We start from the raw sequence: 21,870 nt of genomic DNA, 5'->3' as shown, positions 1-21,870 counted from the left end.
TTGAAGAATCAAGGACTTATAAGATGGATATATATGATTACTTACAAAGGTGGAATGCAAAATGTGATTATTAGTTTGCATTTTTGTTATCCTATTGAATAAGTCAGAGCAAGGTGTAAGGAGAGTCTTGATATTCAGCTTTGTTTGTTTGTTTACCACCTTTCATTTGCTTGATTTTTTAGTTGCTCAGTTGTTTTTCGTATAAGCATTTTTTTACCAAATTTCCAATCACTTGATATATCTTATTGTGATGCACAAAAAAAAGGCTTTTGGTACTTTCAGTTTTGTCAATGGCAAGCATGTACTTTCATAGTGATCTTTTCTTCCTTTCAGTGCATGAATATTATGTTGCGAAAGCCTGCTTTTACAAATAGCTTGCAAACATGATCCTTTGATTAAAAGCATTTTGTATTCCCAGAGCTTTTATTCCCACAAGCTCAGGAAACACTTCCGCATGTGCTTCAAGACTCCACTATAATGCCCAAGCTTTTGTTTATCTGCCAGGAAAGATTGGATTTATCTACCAATTTTAAGCCAAGGACATCCATAAAACAATTTAACAATTACTTCTTAGATACCCTATACTAGAAAAAGGAAATAGACAAAGCAAGATATATTTACTGCAAGTGCTATAATCCAATATTTTTTAGCTTTACAGATCTCTGTCTGCCAATCTTAAATTCTGATTTAATTTTTCAGAATTTTATTACCGTCAAGATTAATATGAACTGTGTAACATTTTTTAGGTAAAAGCACTCTTGCTTGTTCTCTGAGCCGAGAACTGCACCATAAAGGGTATCTAACATACATCCTTGATGGTGACAATATTAGACATGGCCTGAATGGAGATCTCAGTTTTAATGCGGAAGATCGTACTGAAAACATACGGAGAGTTGGTAAGGATTTTTTATGCTTCTTCATTTCTATTTACCAATACCAGTTTTTCAATTCTATCTATCAACAATATTAGCTTTCGGCCTGGTTGCTTCCAGATTTGGAACAGTTATGTCATGATTCTAATGTTCTCATAATTTTTATCTTGCTTGGTCACTCAAGCGTACACTTTCTAAAATATAATTTTACAGGAGAAGTGGCAAAATTGTTCGCGGATGCTGGTGTCATTTGTATTGCTAGTTTAATTTCTCCATACAGAAAGGAAAGAGATGCCTGCCGTGCAATTATGCCAGATTCATCATTTATTGAGGTAGTTGTTTGTTAATGTAATCCTTAACCCCATGAATTAAATGTCTAGATAAGTGGTTCACAAAATATAAATTATTTGTGTTTCTTAAAATTCAACCAGAGATGTTTGTGGCAAAAGAATTTGTCTTTCTCTGATCCATGAATAATGGAATTACTACTTGAATCTTTAACAACATCAATGTTATTCAGGTATTTCTTAATATTCCTCTGGAGGTTTGTGAAGCAAGAGATCCGAAAGGATTGTACAGACTTGCACGAGCAGGAAAGATTAAAGGTACAATGAAATTGGTTCATGTTATCTGAGTCATATTGCTTAAGCAGAACAAGTAAAGAATGTGTTTTACATATCTAGTCTTTACATTCTCTGATACAAAGAATCTTGTCTGTGATGCAGGTTTTACTGGGATAGATGATCCATATGAACCACCACTGAATTGTGAGGTAAGCATTTCTACAACTAGTCCAAGGTATCTTTTGATGTAAGCCTCAATCAAACCTGTGTTCATTGCAATATATTGAGTAGATATTTGCATAATAATATCCAACAATAAGTATAAAGTTTTTTAAACACCCAGAATCCTAATTTGATCATGAGATTTCCTATGAAGAAAATGATTTTGAAGCGCCTAATTACTTTATGAAACCTTGTTAAGCAATTAGTTGAAAATTTTCCTATGACTTGCATCCATATCTTCTTTCATCAATATTTAGTAGACTAAGAATATTAATAATTTTAGAAACATTTTTTTTTCATAGGTAGTTTTCCATCGCAGACTGAATAATTTGTATCATCTTCTTTAACTATATACACTGATTACATGCATCTTTGTTCATTGATATTATCTTAAACCAGTTTTCCTAATTCAACTCTTTTTAACGCTAAATCTAGTTCATACATATTTATTTATTTTGACTTTGATTTTATGATTTAGTTTGTATCCCTTCCCTTATCATCCTCCTCAAGATGTTAGTTCGTCAAATTCCTGTCCTCTATGCATCCAATTCTGATTTTGTGCAAAGGTAAATAGTGAAGGCAAAATTTGATCCAAACCACAGTATGATTTGATTATCATCATTTGTTAAAATTTAGTAAAATAATTGTCATCCATGACATGCTATCGCTGACGGAGATACTAGTCAGTCAAAACCAACCTGGTTAACTCATTAACTTTATCAGCTTTGGGCATGTTTTTCTCTGGCAAACATGTGGGTCGCTACTGTAATTCTTGTTATTCCACTTTATATTGGCTCACATTTGCTCCCTACTGTATGTGGCTTTCTCAGATAACAATAGAACTGGAAGATGGAAAATGTCCTACCCCAAAAGCTATGGCGGAGGAAGTTGCATTCTTCCTTGAAAAAAATGGGTTTCTCCAGGGTTAATAACTTAATATGATAAGCTATGGTCTACATCTCGTGGACCAAGGAGTGCTTGTCTTTTAATCATCAGGATTGTAATAAGTGATGCCAACTTTCTTCTGATGTGATACAAGAACAACCAGAATTCGTGTGAGCTCATGGAGAAGAAGATTCTTTCATTGTTTGCTCTTATTTTTGGGTCGAAATAATGGGAAGACGGTTTCTCAGCATGTGGTTGTCGTCATCCACATTGGTTTGCAAAAAAGGCCTTTGTATTGAAAATGAACAGTTAGTTTCTACTGCGTCATAGATGTTATGTCATGTTTTCCCCTTTTGTGGAGTTATTTATTATAGCAAAATTTCAAGCTGCTTTTTTCCGCCTGCCTGTTGAACGGCCATAAGGCTGTCACGGATTTAGAGAAGAAAATCTTCATATTATTCATCTCTTGCTTTTGAATACATCAGTATCAATTCTCAATTTTACTAAATTTTTAACAAGCTCAAAAGTTTAAGTAGGAAGGCTTAATTTTAACACTTACCAATAGTCCTTGCTTTTCATAATAATAATAGAAAGACTCATGCTTTCCCCATTTCTTTGTCGCATTTAGCTTTCTCATACCATCTCATGTAAATTAATTATTTGTACCAAAATAAGCCTGAGTTGGGTCCGAAATGAATTAGATTCGGTAAGATCCAAAGGCAAAAAAAAAAAAAAAAAGAACTATTCATTTATTTGGGTGAGTAGATCAAAAGGGAAACACATGTAAAGCATCTGCAATAAATAATATGAATCCATTCATTTAGTTCGTGTAAAATACTATCTGTCTGTTAAAATAAATTCCATACCTCCCCCTCCCCTGCTTCTCGAGTGCAACCCAGATGATCAGCTGAATTGCAACCCAGTGAACTCGTTACCTTGATCAGAGCTGATCTAGCTGCCTTTCTTCTCTCCCTTTCTGAGTTCTACGCGGATCAGTTCATTTACAACCTAATAACTTCGTTGCCCAAGCAATAATGTCTAGTTGTCATCAACTATCTCATGCCATCCTATCTTCCATTAATAAGACGTGACTAATTCAACACAACCATTTATTAAGAGCGCAGTTTCCTCGATAGGGAGATGGATGGTGAGCGATATAATCTCCACACATGGACAACTAAGGCAGCGACAGTAGTAAGGAAGGACGAACTATGCACAGTAAGAGGAGGGAATGTTGTACGCATGAAAGAGAAGACAAGTATAGGAGAAAACTCTAATCCTTCCCGTGTCATTTTTTATCAAAATGGTCATAATTTTCATTAATTAGTAAAAGATTTTCCCCACGCTGCATTTATTCATAAATAGCTATTTCAACTTTAACCTAGCTCCCATCTAATAATTAATTCAGAATTTGACTATGAAAGCAGAAAAAATCGAGTGAAAAAGGTGAATGAATGTGTGAAGACAGAGAATAAAGAACTTCCAATTTAGTACTCGCCATTGAATGCACAATTATGAAAGAGCATCAAAGCTTACCAAACCCCTTTATCTTTACGAACCAAAGTGATCACTGATTTAAGTGCTTGTAATCAAGAAACCAACTAATCTTAATAGATGTGAGTGTGCCAACTATGCTGAATCCAAGATATCCAAGTTTGCACTTATTGCTACATGATCCTGTTAGCTGCCTAGCATTCATTACTGCCCTATTCAATGCACAGAGACTCAAAGATAATTCGGTAGCAAGTGAGCAACTACATTTGCCAGGGTAGGACAAGTGACAGAGCAGAGGCAGAACACTTTCTAGGCAAGTTTTACCTTGATTCTTATAGAAGACGAGAGAATTGAGAGCTGATTGTCTTATGGATGTTATTGTTAGATTGAACAGCAATTACAACAGTAGACAAGCAAACAGCGAAAATAGATTTCTAATGGGAAAGAGACCTCATAGATCCGCATAACAAGAACTCCCTCTTTCATATCGTCGTTTCTTTAGCCAGTTTACATGGATTTGTGAATGGGAAGTAAGAAGAAATATCTATTAGTCCTTTTAACAGTATATTTGACATATTTAGTTTTCCACTCATTTCACAACTCGATGAAGAAGTTTAGGGATCCAGTTCAATTTTTATCGAGTAAGAAACCATTAACAGTATAAATCATTACAAAGTTGAAACTATAGATTTGAGTTTCATTAGCTTGCGTACTAGTTATTGACAGTCATTTAAAAGAGCTATATAATATATAGACAAGTCAGGATTCGTTTTGGAAGCTTAGAAGCCTAATAATTTTCTAATTTTTGTTACCACCAACTAAAGCATCTTTTACTAATTATACTAATCCCAACTGATGGAAGCTAAATGTCTCGTCTTTCTATAAGAAAGGCAGCAAAATTACCCACTTTACAGAAGTCGAAGCCCGTGATTCCAAGGTACCACCTATTTATACATGGTTTGACGTCAAGTCAACTTCTGCTAAGTAATTCCTGAAACCATATTTAATCGTCATTAACGTTACTCATTAAGATTCTGAAAAAATACAGCTCATAAAGTAAAGAAGGATTTAAGGTTTTCAAGCTATTTATAGTGTGGAAATCCATAAATCAAGTTCCTTGTTCATGCATCTTACTTCATGTCTGGCCTACTAGTACTTAGTAGCCATGCTTTTTGTTGTTTTCCTTTTAATTTTAAGGAAGGTTTACCCATCAATTAGTACTTTTTTTTTTTGCCTCAAAGAAAGAATTTAGAAATTAAATTACTATAACATAAAAATTACAAAATAAACATACAGTTTAAATATTGTGATAGTGGTTAGTCTATTATTAGAGTTTCAATAGTTTGTGCCCAATCAAAGGTATTGTGTCTTTAGGTTATGTTGAAACATGAGAGCTGAGGATCCATGTAAATAGAACATTTTTTTCTAATTACTAATCATTTTGATAGAAGATCTGCATGTTTGGATGGACGAGAGAGCATGTTGAAGTACAGTGTGCTTCACAGTCAAGAGTTTTGCTGAGTGTATGCTATGATTACTTAGACTCTATCTATCGTCCATACCGTGTTGGATAGCAACACTCCTAGTGTGCATCAAAAAGTTAAGAAATAGATGGACTTGATCGAATGCACCTGTGTCGGATACTCATACTACCTGAGTAACATATAGTGTATGTGCCATGTGTTCCATCTTGTAGTTATAAGAGGAAGAGTGTTGAGATCCTTTTAGGACTCATCGAAAAGTGCATCTTACTCCCAAATGGATAGTCATTCTGGGATGAAATGAAAATTTCTCTCAAGTTATTGTCTGTTGGTATTTAATTAAACCATCAAACAACTATCTTAGATTTTGTTGGAAGCCAAATGTCATCACATTCCATAAACTAAACCATCTTTTGCTAAGTAAGCTCGAACTAATGGTAGCCAAACGTCTCCTCTTTCCACAAGAAACTCGTGTTTGCACTTATCTATCCCCACAAGAACTGAACCCAACTTTTGCAAGATATCCTGAAACACTAATTTAAACATCTTTAATGCAACCAGCCACAACCAGGGACCAAATTACAAACATCTTAATCAGCAAGATTGAAGGATACTACAATAACATAATGAATTTAGGGCATAAAAGACAATAAAAAAGAACTGTTGTTTAGGGATCAGGAATCAAGATACCACCTGCCTCACTTAATTCCTCCTGGCCCCGCACTCAATTCAGTGGCGTGCAGTCTCTCTCACCACAATGCCAACCAGGAAATGAAGCAGCATTAAGCAGCGGTGCCGCTAAGAGGGGCATTAAAAAAACAGCAGGATCCTCCAGTTCGTATCCCCTTTCCTCCCCTCGTTTTTTTCTCGCAGACATTTCGTCGAACAGGTAGCGGGCGAATGGCCCCGCGCCTCCCGCTGCCGCCCATTCCGCCCCTCGCGGTGCCGCGGGAGGTCCGACGGGCGGTGCGGCTGACGCTCCTGACGGCCCTCACGACGCTGTTCGGCTACGGTCTCTTCCTCTTCTTCGGCTTCCTCAGGGACCTCTTCCGCCGGCTCCTGCTCGATCGCGCTGAGCCCGACGAGCTCATGGTTTCGCTTTCCTCCTTTCTTCTCTCGCCTGAGTTGCCTCCCTTCTCCCGTCGCCTGCGTTCCGGAACTAACCGGTCCACATTTGATCCGTCGCAGGGCTACGCTCCGATTTGCCCGGCGTTCGAGGATTTCTACACCCGCCGAATATATCGCCGCATCCAGGTCCGTCTTCATCCTCTAACGGGTCCGATTAGGGTCCGCACCCGAATAAATATATTTTAATTAGTCACCATGAATTTTTAATTTTAATACAAGTTTTCGATCTAATTATTGGACTTTTAAAAAAGTCCAATAATAATAAAAATTCTCAAAAGTGGCATGGCAGGACTGCTTCGGGCGACCAATAGCTAGTGCACCAGATGCTTGGATCGATGTGGTGGAGCGCAGTTCAAATGACAATAACAAAACGCTTCAGTATGTTTCTTAATTTACACCATCCTTTCTAAATGTTGCATTTTTATGAAACAAAAATATAAATTAAAATGTTTTTTTATATAATCCTAACTATTACGACTGAATTTAATATCTTGAAGTTAAATTATAGAATTGTGAGAAATAAGTTCAATTATAAGGCGAGTGATATCAAATTAAGTTCAATAAGAATTTTAAGTAATAAGTTTGAATAAATTCGATAATAAAATTATGTTTCACATATATTAATATACGTTATATTTAATTAATTCGTTAATTTGTTGTGTTTGGGTGATGAAGCCGGACCTCCAACAAATCCAGATGCCTCAACTTGGGATCGTACAACTACCTTGGCTTTGCAGCTGGAGATGAATTCTGCACTCCTCACGTTCTCCACTCCCTCAAGAAATACGCACCTAGTTCTTGCAGTGCTCGAGCTGATGGAGGTGCGATTTTTTCTTTGTTTATAGAAAAACAAAGAGAAAAGAGAGTTTATAACGCAATCAGATCATTGCAACTCTGTTTGTTTTGTGGATTTGATTGCCAAATATATCAGGGACGACTCAGTTGCATATTGAGCTCGAGGATTTAATTGCAAGATTCGTGGGTAAACCAGCAGCCATCACCTTCGCCATGGGATACGTTACCAACTCTTTCATAATTCCCACTCTAATTGGAGAGGTCTGTGCGATCGCCATCCCTTTTTTTTGTCAATGCAATTTATTGTTACTTCTTTTTTTTTTTTAATATATTCAGTTGATTTGGTTTTAGGGAGGTTTGATCATCAGTGACTCATTCAACCACAATTCCATTGTCAGTGGTTCTCGAGCTTCCGGAGCCACAGTCCAGGTCTTCCAGCACAACAGTGAGCATGAGATGTTTGCTGAAATGCTTGTTAGATTATATTCTACTTCATGAGAATTATTTCTGTGAAAAAATAATTAATTACTAGGCCCATCACACTTGGAAGCGGTGCTGAGGGAGCAGGTTGTGAAGGGCCAACCTGGCACTGGTCACAAGCCATGGAGGAAGATCATGGTCATTGTTGAGGGGGTTTACAGCATGGAAGGGGAGTTCTGCAAGCTCCCTGAGATAGTGGCCATCTGCAAAAAGTACAAGGTTGAGGAATTTTTTGGTAATTTATCCAAAAATGTTTTTGGTTTACAAAATTTTTTCAGGAGCCAACCCATCTATTATACTTTTCGCTGTTAACTGATTACTGTGTATTAGTGCATTGCTGATACTCGCTAGTGTGTCTAATTGTGTTATGCGAGAACTAGGTAATTCTTTAAAAAAAAAAACTATAAGATTTACCAAGTAAGTTGCATTTTTCTTGATAAAAAAATATATTAGAGCAAAGGAGAAGTGAAAGTGAAAGTTTAAGTGTTGGCAAACTGAGATGATAATTTGTGATTCAGGCATACATATACTTGGATGAGGCTCATAGCATCGGGGCAGTTGGTAAGTCAGGCAGAGGTGTCTGTGAATTGCTCGGGGTGGATCCTGCTGATGTTGATATCATGATGGGAACTTTCACCAAGTCATTTGGATCCTGTGGAGGATATATTGCAGCTTCAGAGGTCGATCTAAATTCATCTGCATTTTTTTATAGACTCTTATATATATATATTCCCCTATTATTATGGAACATAACTTCATAGGGCATACAGCCTGAAGTCTAATAGAACATTATTAACATTCTCCAATTTTCTTTGCAACTAATTACCAATATGTGCTTATACTCATACTAATTAAATCTTAAACCTTACCAGGAAATCATCCAATACCTGAAATATGCCTGTCCTGCCCATATCTATGCAACTTCGATGTCGCCACCTGCTGTTCAACAAGTGATATCTGCAATCAAGGTTGTTCTAGGAGAAGACCGATCAAATAGAGGTGAGCATAACATTGGCACCTTTAATCCTACAAATATGATCATGAATCCTACTTGAACTTTATTGTTTGCTTAATCCAGGAGCGAAAAAACTTGCAAAAATTCGAGAAAACAGCAACTTTTTCAGATCGGAATTGAAGAAAATGGGGTTTGTGGTTCTTGGTGACAATGACTCCCCAGTTATGGCCATAATGCTTTATAATTTGGCTAAGCTCCCTGCATTTTCACGGGCATGTTTGAGGCAAAATGTAAGTGATGTTGAGCTTGTGTTTGGTTGCTAGAGCTTTGCAAATGGTGAAAGGATTGATCAGTTGATGATTCAATTACATAAACTTCTGATATTAAAGAAGGACTGATCTTAACTTGTCTGTTTACAAATGTCAATGTCAATAGGTTGCTGTCGTTATCACTGCATATCCAGCAACTCCAGTACTACTTGCCAGGGCAAGAATCTGCATATCTGCTTCCCATAGCAAAGAAGACTTGATAACAGGCTTGAAGGTACTTTTCATTTCCTAAGGGGTATTTGATTCATAGGATGATAGATTCTCAAGAGATTTTACACAAGGTAACATGACAGATGGAATGAGAACTTGACATTTTGATCACACATTAAACCATAGAAAATTGAGACTGACATTTTGGTTCAACAAATGCATTCATTTGACAGAATATCTTTTAAATTCCAATTTTATCACTTATCATTGATCAACTTAAGTTAGTAGTTTTACTATTTTCAGTTTTGTCAATGATTAATGTCACATCATACCAGTATAATTTTAGTATAATATAACATAACATAATGTATTATTGTCTGACTGATTATAATAATACATAAAACAGTAGATTTTATGTTATCATATGTTACTAATATAATGAAATAGATGTTGTATTCAATATAATACGAAACAGATGATATCTTTGCCAATCAAAGTCTGAAGTTTGAGGGAATGTTAAAAATGATCAATTTTGGTGGAATCACACTCAAAAAATGTGGAACCGCCACATTAACAGCCCCCCACGCGATGGTCCCGATGGAAGGAGGTTCATCAAGAGCACAGGTATTAAGTACATGACAGGACGAACACATGCAATGCATTTCTTGGCATTCGAACCCTACCCACTATAGGCAAACTACTATGCATTTACCATTTTGTATGTGAATGTGATTCTCATGGACATATAAGATGTCGTAGAATGTTAGAATAAAAAATTAACCTAACCAAACAAAGAAGTTCGACATTACTAGAGAGCATTCATAAGAATGTTTGTAGATTTCATGACCCAAATAAATCTCCCTACGGTTTCAAGTTTCTACCATGGCACAATCTAAGAAAATAGGATAAAATATTTCTTTGAAAAAGAAAAACCAATCTCATAGTGTGTGAACTAGAGTTGAGATTGATATGGCATTTTCAGGTCATTGGTGAAGTTGGTGGGCTTGTAGGGGCGAAGTGCCTACCTGCCGAGCCAGAGAAGGCCAAGAAGCTGGACTGAGGAGAAGATCTAAGAGGATACAACTATACAATCACAAGAAATGCTGCAAGAAAAATCTTTAACTTTTGCGCATTGGCAATTTGTTTGATTCGTTGAACCCTTTTCCACTTCAGAACTGTATTTTGTTCCTAGTTTTATATGATTCATGTGTACAGTTTCTGTGAATAAACATTCCATTGATTCCTAGAAGTAATTCAAGTGATTGAATAAGTTACTGCTCAAGAAAAAGTTGTGATAGGAGAAGAGTTGATTAGTTCAAGTGTATCTTTTTCGACGAGGCATTTTTTCTTTCCCTTCGAAGTGTTTTTTCTTTATGTGCAAAGGTGGGGGAGTAGTCCATCTTTGATGTTCCTTCTCTCGATGTGGAGACCGATACCGGTTAGGTACTCTCAACTCCTTGTCCACTTCTGTTGTAGCTTCGAATTGTTACTCTTTGGTCAGTGGCAAGTTCGAGATGTTGCCTTCCCTAGTAGGTTCTTGAAGCCTTTCAAGCTTGTCCCACATGGATGTCCAATTGGTTAAAAGATGACAGATTTATTATAATGGGATAGAGATCAATTTTTGATGAACATATACCTTTGAAAAAAATCTCCTCCCACTCCTAACCACGGCTATGATTTACCTCTCTTCATATAACCTAAGGATCAAGTTTATCCCACATGACATTGTACGGTGTCGGTGATAAGAAGCAAGGATGATTTGAATGATTCATATGCAACGAAAGTTCAAATCTCAAATTGAATATTTTCTTTGGAGTTTGAATCATTGGTGATATTGAAGTGTTATGTTAGAATCCATCTGTATAGATTTATCTAATGGATACTTAGATAAATAAAAAAAATTGAAGTTTGAATTTTGGGAAAAATCAATAAAATTGTTTTCTAAATTGAAATTCAAAAATATTTTGTTAAAGATACAATAAAGTTTAAATTGTTTTTTAAAAAACGAATATGAACCCATTCTGTTATTCATTAATTCGTATCTTCGGACCGAATTAAATCAAACCAAAGCCCAATATTGGTGCCGGTTCGTCAGGCTTGCAATTTACCCAGCCCACTCGTCCGAACCCTAAGAAGCGAAAGGCCAATAAGCGCCCCTTTCCGCACGTAGTCGCAGCCTTGCAGGGACCGGCGGGAGGAGCAGTGAGCGAGAGAGAGCGAGAGAATGGCGAGCACGACGGTGGCCTCTTCTCCGAATCCCGAGGGCGAACCGGACGCCGAGGAGCCGATCAAGAACACTGAACCTTTCGGTGCTACGTCCGGCCCCGTCGTTTGCGTTGTGAGGTTCGCTGGAGACTCGCTCGCTGGAGGTTTCATGGGATCCATCTTCGGTTATGGTAGGGTTTCCCTGTTACCTCTTATTCCGTCTATGGTTTTTTATTTTCTAATGATCTTTACGATGAGCTTGAAATCTTGATGGATCGTTGACTGTTGTGTTTGGTTCCTTGTTCCTTCTGCCTCGTTGTTTTGAAACGGAAGATTTGTTTTAATGATATTTCTTAAAAAAAAGAAGAAGAAATTATTCACGCGCATTTCCCAAAGTGGCTCGATAAAGGATGCTTGTTGTTCGCATATAATTTCTGAAAGGTTCAACAAGGAGTGAGCATTGTTTGTGGATATTCTTTGCTTGCAGTAGAAGACAGTGTGTGCCGATTGAAATGCACCGGGTGTATTAGTTGGAATAGTTGGTTTGGCTATCTGGTGCCTTCCCGCCCTCCAATTCTGTTAGACGTTTTCAGTAGTAGTGCATTAAAACTTCACGTTACATAATCTCCTAATTTTGTAAAGACTGACTAATGATTCCATTCGAAATCCCTCAGTGCGTTTTCACTGGCAGGCTACCTTTTTTCAGACTGAAAAATTTAACCATTACTGTTATATGTTAGCATACTTTATCCAATGCGTATGTACTGTTGCCTATTCCAAGTTATATTACCTTAATAAATTGGAATATTTCCACTTCCCATCTCCGGATCTTTTATTCTAACTAATTCCTTCCATAGCCTTTTATCCTTTGAAATCTACCTGGTAGGAGTGACGGAGAGTGGAAATACAAGCAAACAGTTCACATTTCTCTCCTCCTTTCTTTTCTACACTGCCTGGACGGATAGTTATTCCCTAATAGACATATATTAAAGGACTCCTTTTGCCTTCCCAAAGATTCTTTTTTTTCCCCCTGGGAAGTTATGGGCAGGAGTAAAGTTTTATTTTGACAATTGTGTATGTGAATACTTGATCATTCCATGAACGTGGGCCTTGTTTTTTGTAGGTTGGACTAGGCTGCACCTTGTGGAATTTAATCTGCATAAATTGATAATGAGCCTTGCTTTTACTTTTCAATTATAAGAGCTAGGAGCAGATAAACAAACTAGGTAGTTTTATTTGTTTGAGGAGGTGTTTGTTCTGATCATTAAGGAACAAAAATCACAGACGGCAGTAAAGAAAAAAGAAATATATATATATATATATATATATATATATATAGAGAGAGAGAGAGAGAGAGAGAGAGAGAGAGAGAGAGAGATCTGATTAATTTGTTTTCTTTCCTTCATCGATGGAAAATTACACAGAGATATTGAGGTTTGTATCATCAATTTTTTACCGAATCTTTAAATTGTGAATTGTAAGAGAATTCATATCAATTTCTCCATAATATCTCTAAAATTTAGGGTAAATCATTCACTTTATTAAATTTAGATACACACTACATCAGCTGTCGTAAAATTTCTATCATCTTTTTTTTTATTATTATTTTTTTCTCTCTTTTCCAATTTTTTATTGTTTTTTTCCTTCTTATGTAATATCTACTTTTGAAGGGGAGCCTTGGTGCAATGGTAAAGTTGTTGCCATGTGACCAAAAGGTCATGGGTTCGAATCCTGGAAACAGCCTCTTGCAAAAAGCAGGGTAAGGCTGCGTACAATAGATCCTTCCCTGGGACCCCGCATGTCGGGAGCTTCATGCACCGAGCTGTCCTTTTTATGTAATATCTACTTTTCTTTGTTCAATCTATTCTCTTTATTTTTTCTCTCTCCCAAATTAAATGATATTATAATGTTTAAGTGATGTATTTCATTCCCTAAATTTAGAGAAGTACTATTCATGAAATTTAAATTTAGGGAACGGATAGGGTAGCTGATCTGTGTGCAGGAATGCTGATGTGGATACTCTATAAATCATGAATTGTAAGGTTCAAATAAAAAATTCTTAATATTTTTAAAAATAACTCTTGGACTCTGTTTACAGTTTATTTATCTAGACTTATTATAATAAAAATAAAATAATTGTAAAATAAATGATTTCTAACAACTTGGTCCATGATGAGACAACTCTCTTACAACAAAATTTAAAAATCAAATTAAAATTATAAATGCCTATCATTTTTTGTTAATGTGGATTGTCTATGACGTCAAAAATGTGGAGCCTCTCAGAAATCATGCTTGTTCTCAAGCAGAATATTGGCAAAGCCTTGAAGATCTTTGAGGTGAAGATTGGTTTTGCCATTTTAGGCTGGAGTGTTATAGGCAATGATCAAATGTGTTGTGATAGGAAGATCGGGAGTTTGATTGAAAAAAAGAGGAATAACTACTTTTGTTGAAGTCCTTTTTCTTGTAATACATCCTTTAAAAGAATCACAGTAATAGTACCTGTTCCAAATATTTTGATTTCTGCTAAACATCTATTTTTTGCAGTTTCATAAGAAAATGTTTTTGGATACTTTTGCAGGCAAAGGCCTGGTGAGTAAAAAGGGTTTAGTTGGCTCTTTTGCTGATGCTGGTGCTTCTGCCAAGGTTATCTATGAATTACTGTCATTTCTTGTAATTGATTTTGTTTGCAGTTCTTTATTTTAATAGTTGGAAAATGTTTGTAGTATCCATGATGTTCATATCATACGGGTTACCCTCTTGTTTACTGGTTTTAGTTTGCCAAAACCAAGTTAGCTTTGGAGCATCTTGTCATGTCTGACCTTTTGTTGTCTTTCTTGTTTTCTTTTTATTAGACTTTTGCAATTTTGTCTGGCGTACATAGTTTGGTTAGTTGCTTATTGAAGAGATTGCGGGGAAAAGATGATGGTATCCTATCTTTTGCCTATTCAGACATTTGTGTTCATAAATATACTTTGTCCAGTAGCTCAATAGTATATCCACAATTGCTTTTTGCAGTCATCAATGCAGGTGTAGCTGGGTGTTGCACTGGCCTTGCCTTAAGCTTTCCAGGTATTTGTGCGAAGTATTTCTCAATTTTCATATTATGTCTTTTATGGACTTTATAATAGATACGGAAACCAATTTACTTCTTTAACTTGTTTCCATGAATTGGTATGGGTGTTAAAGCTTTGTGAGTTTTTCATCAATTCTATTGAATCCTGCATATATTGGTCGTTCAAATGTTATTTTAACTGAATGAACGGTTAATCTATTTGAGTACATCACCATCATTTCATTGTTGCTTGTTAGGTGCATAATGTATTGGATATACCACCGCCAATAAATTGTCTAGTCTTTGAAACAACTTCCAGAACTTGTGGAACGCCTAAAATTTAGCATAAGTGGTACCTTAAAAATTAGGTTTGGAAACCATCCTTGATCTATATCTTATATTTTACATGTTTACTGTTTTTTCAATTAAAGAGATTGTTTGTCTTAAAAAGTTGATTTCATGCCATTTCCACTATCGATATTAAAGGATATTGAACATTGTGGACCATGATAAACATATTCGAAGATATTGAACATTGTGGACCATGATAAACATATCCAAAGCATTATGGGCAAATGAAATAGCTACTGGTGGGAGATGTAAAAGTGCAAATTGACTTGGAAAAAAGGTTGGATGACCTTCTTGCTGTTGGAGATAAAACACATTTTACTTGGCAATTCGATCATTGACTGCCAGATAAATAGATTTGTTTGTAGAGCCTGGAAGATTTGGTTCTACATTCGATCTCTTGCTTTGCAGAACTTTTGATCTCAAATTGGAACTCAGCATTGTTAGACCAAGTTTGTTGAGTTAATGTGCTGTACTCTTCACCTCCAGAACTCTTTCATGAACAATCAAACTTCTCGGTTGGATTTTGGTTACACTGCAACAGTTCTTACACACCCACGTTTTTCTTTCTTTCTTTCTTTCCTGAAAAAGAAGATTCCAATTGATTTGATGCTTTTATTGCAGGCGCACCACAGGCTTTGGTGCAGAGCTGTCTCACCTTTGGAGCATTCTCATTCATTATGGAAGGGCTTAACAAGCAGCATACTGCATTGGCACAATCTCTCTCTTCTGGTAACGAGGGTGAAAACACCGTGAAGAATCCGATGAATGTTCTTCCTCCCTTCACTCTTCCTCTCCCGCCCAATGTCATGGTGGGTTTTTCTACCTTCTGTAAGTCCTTGCCCAAGCCGGGCAGTCACGGTACATGGTGAATAATGCGAAATGGTCAGAACATCCAACAGGTACATGATAAATGTGACTCTTATCTTTTTTTGTTTTTTTGTTTTTTGTTTTTGTGCTCATTAAGACTTCAAAGCATGTAAATGGAAATCAATGTTGAGTAGAGTCACAGAGGGGTGATTTAATCAACATTTTATTTACTAATTCTGTTGCCAACTTTGCTGATACATGACATCTGTATGCTGTGATCACTGACCCAAATAAATTTTTATTTTTTAGTTTTCATGAATATTTTTTTTAAAAAAAATTGTTTGTTTTAAAAACATCTGCTATTCCAAAAAAAAATATTTTTACAAATTATTGCTAATTAATATCGAATATAATATTCTTTGTACGTACTTTACTTGAAAAGGCATGGAACTGAGGCGATGGTTAAGGTGTTTTTATTAATTTTTTCAATGATTTATATTTTTATTAATAGAATAAATTTCAAATAGAATGTAAGATAGGAATAATTGTTTGACCAAATAATATTTTGATAGAGATTAGGGAAATAAAATGTTGAATAACTTGTAAAATTATTTAATATGTTATTAAAAATAATAAAAAAATAATTTATCAATGAAGGTAAATTTTCTTTTACAAAATATGAGAAATGTATAAAATTTTATAAACTATAGGGATATTAATTAATCAGTCATATTATAAAATTTTTAGAAAAATAATAGAAAAAAAAAGTAAGAAAAGAATACCATGATAATCGAAAATTAATTTAGATTTATATTTAAAAGGTGAACAATAAAAATTATATATTTTCTCATTTAACTAACTAAAAAATATTGAAAGTAAAAATAAAATTTACACATGTTATTCATTGACATAGAAAAAATTTATGATGGAATCATGATAGAAATTATATGGATAATTTTAAAAAATAGATGTGTTAACATAGTATATATTGAATTAATTGATTTTAGGTGGATTAATTAAAGTATTTCTAATAAAGATGATGACATCAATGATTAATTGTAAGTCTCCATTTTTTTATATTAATCATGAACAAATTTACTGGACACATTAAAAATATAGTACTGTGATGTATGTTATTTTTGAATGATATTATTTTGATAAATAAAACACATGAAGGAGTAAATGTTAAATTAGAATTTTGACAAAAAATACTAGAAGTGAAAGATTTAGGTTTAATAAATAAAAATAGAATATATGAAATTTAAATTTAGTAATATTAGACGTAATGAGATAATTGTTAAGATAGAAAATGATAAATTGTCTGGAACCGCTTTATGTATTTAAGATCATTTTTGTAAAAAGATGGAGGGATTGAGAGAGATGTTTTACATAGAATACAAATATAATAGTTGAAATGAAGGATGACATCAGATGTTTAATATGATTGTAAAATACCTTTAAAATTTAACATAAAGTTCTACAAAACAACGACTAAACCTACTATGTTTTAGATGCTAAATGTTAAGTTATGACTCGAACACATAAGTATAAATTAAGAATTGTAGAGATGAGAATGTTCTCGAACACATAAGTATAAATTAAGAATTGTAGAGATGAGAATGTTCTCGAACACATAAGTATAAATTAAGAATTGTAGAGATGAGAATGTTAAGGTAAATGTGTGAACATAACGAGAATAACTAGAATAAGAAATAAACATTAAAGAGAAAGTCGAAGTTCATCTATTAAGGAAAATCTCCAAGAGACATATTTAAGATGGTACGAATATATACTTAGATGACCAATAAATATTTCGGTTAGGCCATGTGAAGCTATGAAAAATACGTACATCAAGCGAGTAAGAGGAAAAAAAACTTGACTAATAATGATAAAACAAGATATAATTCATTTAAATATAGATGATGATATATTAATGGATAAAGTTAATGACATAGAATGATCAATATCCTTATCTAGTGTGATAAGATTTTGTTATTGTATTTTATTTGAAAAATGTGTTTTCCAAAATAATGTAAGTTGTTCTTTCATATATATATATATATATATTTCATGAGTACATAGTGTAATCAGTAAAAAAAAAATCAAATTGGGAAAAAAAATTTAGATGCACACGGGTTGTGCGGCGTCATGTGAGCATATCAAAACTCTCTCTCTATATATAATTTTGATACTTTACACACCCTTATATGAGCACCAGCATACATGGTTAATTTGACATAGTCCAAACTTATTATTATTTTTTTATCTCTTAGTTCCATGCAACACTTTTCTCTCTTCTTCATGTAAGCAATTATTTTCTCTTTTCTACATGTAAAATGATGATGGTTGTATAAATCAGTACCAGCATTGGTCTTTAAAAACCACCACTAATAGTGTTGGTGATAATCTCAACTAGTGCGGGTTTTAATTTAAGAGGAAAGAGAGAAAAATTGATGCATGTAAATAAAAGAAGAATTAAAAAAAATTAGATTTTAATTGTGTCAGGATTTTACTCACGGTTGCACAGGAAGCGTGGGGTAGCATTACCAAATTTTAAAAACTGTTTTTTAATAATGTATTTAAAAAAAAACAGTTATGCCTTTAATATTTCTGCAAATAGTATTTATAAAATTACTATGAGAACTTTGCGGATGAGATTAATATTTAGAAAATATTTATTTTTTATTTGGTAATTCAAATATCTAACTTTTATTATCGGATTAATCGCTAATCAATCTAGTTCATGAAAATATTTTATCCGCTACTCGAATAAATCAATAAGCATAGATGAACTAATATCATAAGTTTTTTAAATTCTCCGGATATAATATATTCAAGATAAAATTAAGGAGCTCGTTCCATCTTTTACCATCACAACAAAACCTCGGTACTATTTTTTATAATTCATGCATGTAAAATGGAAAGATAATCAATACTTGTAAAAAATGATCCATTTTTTTCATAAACATTCATTCAGAAAGATATTATATAAATAGTTCTTATAATTTATCACACTTGAGGAAATATGACGCAATGATTAATCAAATGTCACCCGTGGACTTAATTAATGGGCCGAAGTAGAAAAAATAATCAGGGCAGTCTTTAAAGGACCAGACGTTCCCAAATTCTTCCATACAATCGCATCGGGTCATTTCTTCGGTTTAGGGTTTGCGCCGTGGACTTGGAGGACAGAGAGTTGGGAGGATTCCGCGAAGATGGTATGCAATTCTCCCCTCCTTTTAATTTTTAATTTCATGGATGTACATGCTTGGTTTCTATCGTTTACCCTTTTGATATTTCAGCCGTCACATAAGACGTTCAAGATTAAGCAGAAGCTAGCAAAGAAGATGCGCCAGAACCGCCCCATCCCCCACTGGATCCGCTTGAGGACTGACAACACCATCAGGTTTCTCGCTTTCCGTCACTTCTCTTTATTTTGATTGTCTTAACTTCCAGTTCTTCATAATCTTCCTGTTTTTTTTACATCATTAATAGGTATAACGCCAAGCGCAGGCACTGGCGTCGCACAAAGCTAGGGTTTTAGACGATGGTTGACTTTCTTCGATGCCGTAATTATTGATCTAGACTATATTTCCGTTATGGTTGATGGGCTGTTGTTGTTCGGCATTGATCAATATGGACAATTTGTGGAGGACTTCATCTATTGGAATGATCTTTAGAGCTTCTTTGGTGAATGTTTCGATAGTTACGATCTCTATTTGTCATGTTATTAATTTGAAATTGCAACGGGCGGTCTAGTGGTTCAACATCTCAATTTTGTGATTTTGTCATTTCAATGGAGGAGAAAAATGTCTTGTAGTGCGTTGTAGTTGAATATTCAACCGTGAATATTTGGAAGATTGTAGGGTGCTTAGAACAGTTTCGTTAGAATCATCGGTTCAATAGTTAGGAATAGATGATTCAAAATTACTGACTTGACGGTTCAAAATCGTTGATTCAACCGTTCTTGGGATCAACCCTCAACTGTTCAGGACTATTATAGTTCAAGATTTCTAGATGGTTCATCCAGGTTTAAAATTATTATATTAAAAAAATAAAATAATAAATTCATAAAAAAAAATTCACTTATTTAAGTTGTATACGTATCTTAAAAAGTATAGAGGAATTAAAATTCATATAGTTCTTTTATCTTTTACCCCTTTATCTTATAAATTGATGTTATTTTTCCATTTTCTATTCATGTAGTATTTGTTTATTTAATATTAATTTTTTCGACTCCTTCATTTCAAGGTTGTATCTTTTGATTTTTTTTATTCGGCTCTGGTTCAATCGTCGAGTAATATTTGAACTTGCAATGAGTCGGCAGATAAAGTTGATCATCATTCAACTATATTACCGTCGATATTGAACGTTTATTTCACGATAATTATTAACATTGGATAAGTTAAAAAAAAAATTTGTCAATGAGAATACTTTGAGTCTTTTATAACCACCACTTAATATCAAAATACGCTTTGAGCTTCAGTAAAATTTAAAAAAAAATCATAAAATAATTCTCGTATCATTCTTTTAATAAAGTTTATTTTTTTAAGTTTTAAAAATATTAGTTTGTATTTATATTTTATACTATATTTTTTTATAAATTTAGTATAAATAATTTCTAATATTATATATAATATTATTATTTAAGGTTTAAAGTAAATGTAACTAAATAAATGTTAAGAATACGAAAAAAATATTTTTCCTATTTTATTTTTTATTACTAATATACAAGAAAATAAAACTTCCTTATTACTATTTTCATTTAAAACTAATATTATAAAAAAAATCTAAAACCAAATGAAAAATAAGATAATAAAAAACATAAAGTTGTTCGGTTATATAATTAAATATTTTAAAAACATAATAATTTAGTGAAGATTAATATATATATTAGTATTATTAATATTTTATAAAAAAAAATATAATAATTTTTTATATGGAATGAATCTGGCAACAAATAATATGTTAAATTATAATTTTTTTTAAAAGTTTCATTCTATTATTTTTACAAAATTTACTATTTTATTATGGAGGAATGCAACTCTAAATAAGAAATAACAGTTCTAATTGATTAAACCATAAATAATATGGCTGACATATAAATTTTAATTCATCAAAATACTAGCGATAATAGAATTAGCATTTTTTAAATTATATTAAAAATATTTTATAAATTAATTCTTATTTTTCTAAAATTTATTAACATAATAATTGTAAGATGTTGTGAGCACCATGTGATTCATCAAAAACTCTGATAATTTTTTTCAAATATTCCAAGAATTATCGATCAAATAAAAGTACTCATATTTGAATATATTTGTCGATTACTCTAAATACCATAACATAAAAAAACTTTATTCATTAATTTACTAAATTCTTCAATAAAATTTTTCCTTTATTTTTTAATGTTTTAATTATACAAGGAAGTGTAATTTTAGTAATACTTTTAATAGATTAAGAATTTCTTCATAAAAATTTTCATAACTGAATAAAAGATATTATACGGAAACAAATCAAAGATATTCTACCGAAACAAATCTAGCTAATGATTTTAAAATTTATTATCAAAATATAAAAAAAAAACAGAATCAATATTTTCATTAGTAGGAAATCTAAATAATTATGATTGAGAACGGTTAATTCCATATTCCATCAAGTACTTCATTTCTATGTGTCGTTTAAATAATCCATAATCGTCGCTGATTTAAAATTTATAGGAAGCATTACAATCATTACATTTTGCATGACATTCTCAAAATATTTAATAAAAATAGAAAATTTTAAAAAAGAAACTTCCTTAACCCTAGAAGTAATTGTATCAGTAGTACTTGTGTTTCAGGTATTGGAAGTTGCTCGATCTCTTCATCGGTGGATTGAACGTTGAACTCATTCGGATTGGACTCACTATTTACTCCCCCCTTTCGAGATTAAGGTGATGAACCTTCTCACCCTCGGCCTCCTTCCATTATAATCAAAACATGGAATTGGAGTTCAAAATGTATGGAGATTGCGGAGTTCAAAACGTATAGAATTATCGATCAAATAAAAGTACTCATATTTGAATATATTTGTCGATTACTCTAAATACCATAACATAA

At 33.5% G+C, this 21,870-nt stretch overlaps 4 protein-coding genes across 5 annotated transcripts; all 4 read left to right on the top strand.

Annotated features, from left to right (window-relative positions):
* The first annotated feature begins 15 nt into the window (after positions 1–15).
* On the top strand, positions 16–2,939 carry LOC122012394 (adenylyl-sulfate kinase 3-like). The gene is made up of 5 exons (XM_042568908.1): positions 16–896; positions 1,086–1,204; positions 1,393–1,477; positions 1,598–1,644; positions 2,488–2,939. The coding sequence occupies exons 2-5, from the start codon at positions 1,181–1,183 to the stop codon at positions 2,584–2,586; spliced, it is 255 nt and encodes an 84-aa protein (XP_042424842.1). The 5' UTR covers positions 16–896; positions 1,086–1,180; the 3' UTR covers positions 2,587–2,939.
* A 3,205-nt stretch (positions 2,940–6,144) lies between these two features.
* LOC122012373 (long chain base biosynthesis protein 2d-like) lies at positions 6,145–10,607 on the top strand. 2 transcript variants are annotated; one of them, XM_042568889.1, is made up of 12 exons: positions 6,145–6,609; positions 6,706–6,771; positions 6,935–7,023; positions 7,321–7,466; positions 7,577–7,701; positions 7,792–7,885; positions 7,973–8,139; positions 8,439–8,600; positions 8,793–8,919; positions 8,999–9,165; positions 9,311–9,418; positions 10,337–10,607. In XM_042568889.1, exons 1-12 carry the CDS (start codon positions 6,418–6,420, stop codon positions 10,412–10,414), a joined length of 1,521 nt encoding a protein of 506 aa, XP_042424823.1. In that variant the 5' UTR covers positions 6,145–6,417; the 3' UTR covers positions 10,415–10,607. The 2 variants fall into 2 exon arrangements, with proteins under 2 accessions (XP_042424823.1, XP_042424822.1); XM_042568888.1 differs by having other exon boundaries at positions 6,145–6,771.
* An 861-nt stretch (positions 10,608–11,468) lies between these two features.
* LOC122012372 (chloroplastic import inner membrane translocase subunit TIM22-2-like) lies at positions 11,469–15,990 on the top strand. Its single transcript, XM_042568886.1, has 5 exons — positions 11,469–11,750; positions 14,138–14,202; positions 14,412–14,484; positions 14,575–14,628; positions 15,584–15,990. Exons 1-5 carry the CDS (start codon positions 11,579–11,581, stop codon positions 15,829–15,831), a joined length of 612 nt encoding a protein of 203 aa, XP_042424820.1. The 5' UTR covers positions 11,469–11,578; the 3' UTR covers positions 15,832–15,990.
* Positions 15,991–18,832: 2,842 nt separating this feature from the next.
* On the top strand, positions 18,833–19,544 carry LOC122011465 (60S ribosomal protein L39-like). The gene is made up of 3 exons (XM_042567860.1): positions 18,833–18,987; positions 19,072–19,175; positions 19,265–19,544. Exons 1-3 carry the CDS (start codon positions 18,985–18,987, stop codon positions 19,311–19,313), a joined length of 156 nt encoding a protein of 51 aa, XP_042423794.1. The 5' UTR covers positions 18,833–18,984; the 3' UTR covers positions 19,314–19,544.
* Positions 19,545–21,870: the final 2,326 nt, after the last annotated feature.

This window comes from Zingiber officinale, chromosome 8A (genome assembly GCF_018446385.1).
Source record: "Zingiber officinale cultivar Zhangliang chromosome 8A, Zo_v1.1, whole genome shotgun sequence".
NCBI classification, from domain to species: Eukaryota; Viridiplantae; Streptophyta; class Magnoliopsida; order Zingiberales; family Zingiberaceae; genus Zingiber; species Zingiber officinale.
This window is presented reverse-complemented; position numbering and strand designations above follow the sequence as displayed.

Bases quoted from the DNA above. Each gene is read 5' to 3' on its own strand.
- LOC122012394 (XM_042568908.1), top strand. From the start codon at position 1,181: ATGCCAGATTCATCATTTATTGAG. The intron at 1,478-1,597 runs GTACAATGAAAT...TCTGTGATGCAG, and splicing joins ACGAGCAGGAAAGATTAAAG to GTTTTACTGGGATAGATGAT. The intron at 1,645-2,487 runs GTAAGCATTTCT...TGGCTTTCTCAG, and splicing joins AACCACCACTGAATTGTGAG to ATAACAATAGAACTGGAAGA.
- LOC122011465 (XM_042567860.1), top strand. The intron at 19,176-19,264 runs GTTTCTCGCTTT...CATCATTAATAG, and splicing joins AGGACTGACAACACCATCAG to GTATAACGCCAAGCGCAGGC.
- LOC122012373 (XM_042568888.1), top strand. From the start codon at position 6,418: ATGGCCCCGCGCCTCCCGCTGCCGCCCATTCCGCCCCTCGCGGTGCCG. The intron at 8,140-8,438 runs GTTGAGGAATTT...TTTGTGATTCAG, and splicing joins CCATCTGCAAAAAGTACAAG to GCATACATATACTTGGATGA. The intron at 8,920-8,998 runs GTGAGCATAACA...TGCTTAATCCAG, and splicing joins AGAAGACCGATCAAATAGAG to GAGCGAAAAAACTTGCAAAA.
- LOC122012372 (XM_042568886.1), top strand. From the start codon at position 11,579: ATGGCGAGCACGACGGTGGCCTCTTCTCCGAATCCCGAGGGCGAACCG. The intron at 11,751-14,137 runs GTAGGGTTTCCC...ATACTTTTGCAG, and splicing joins GGGATCCATCTTCGGTTATG to GCAAAGGCCTGGTGAGTAAA. The intron at 14,629-15,583 runs GTATTTGTGCGA...CTTTTATTGCAG, and splicing joins CCTTGCCTTAAGCTTTCCAG to GCGCACCACAGGCTTTGGTG.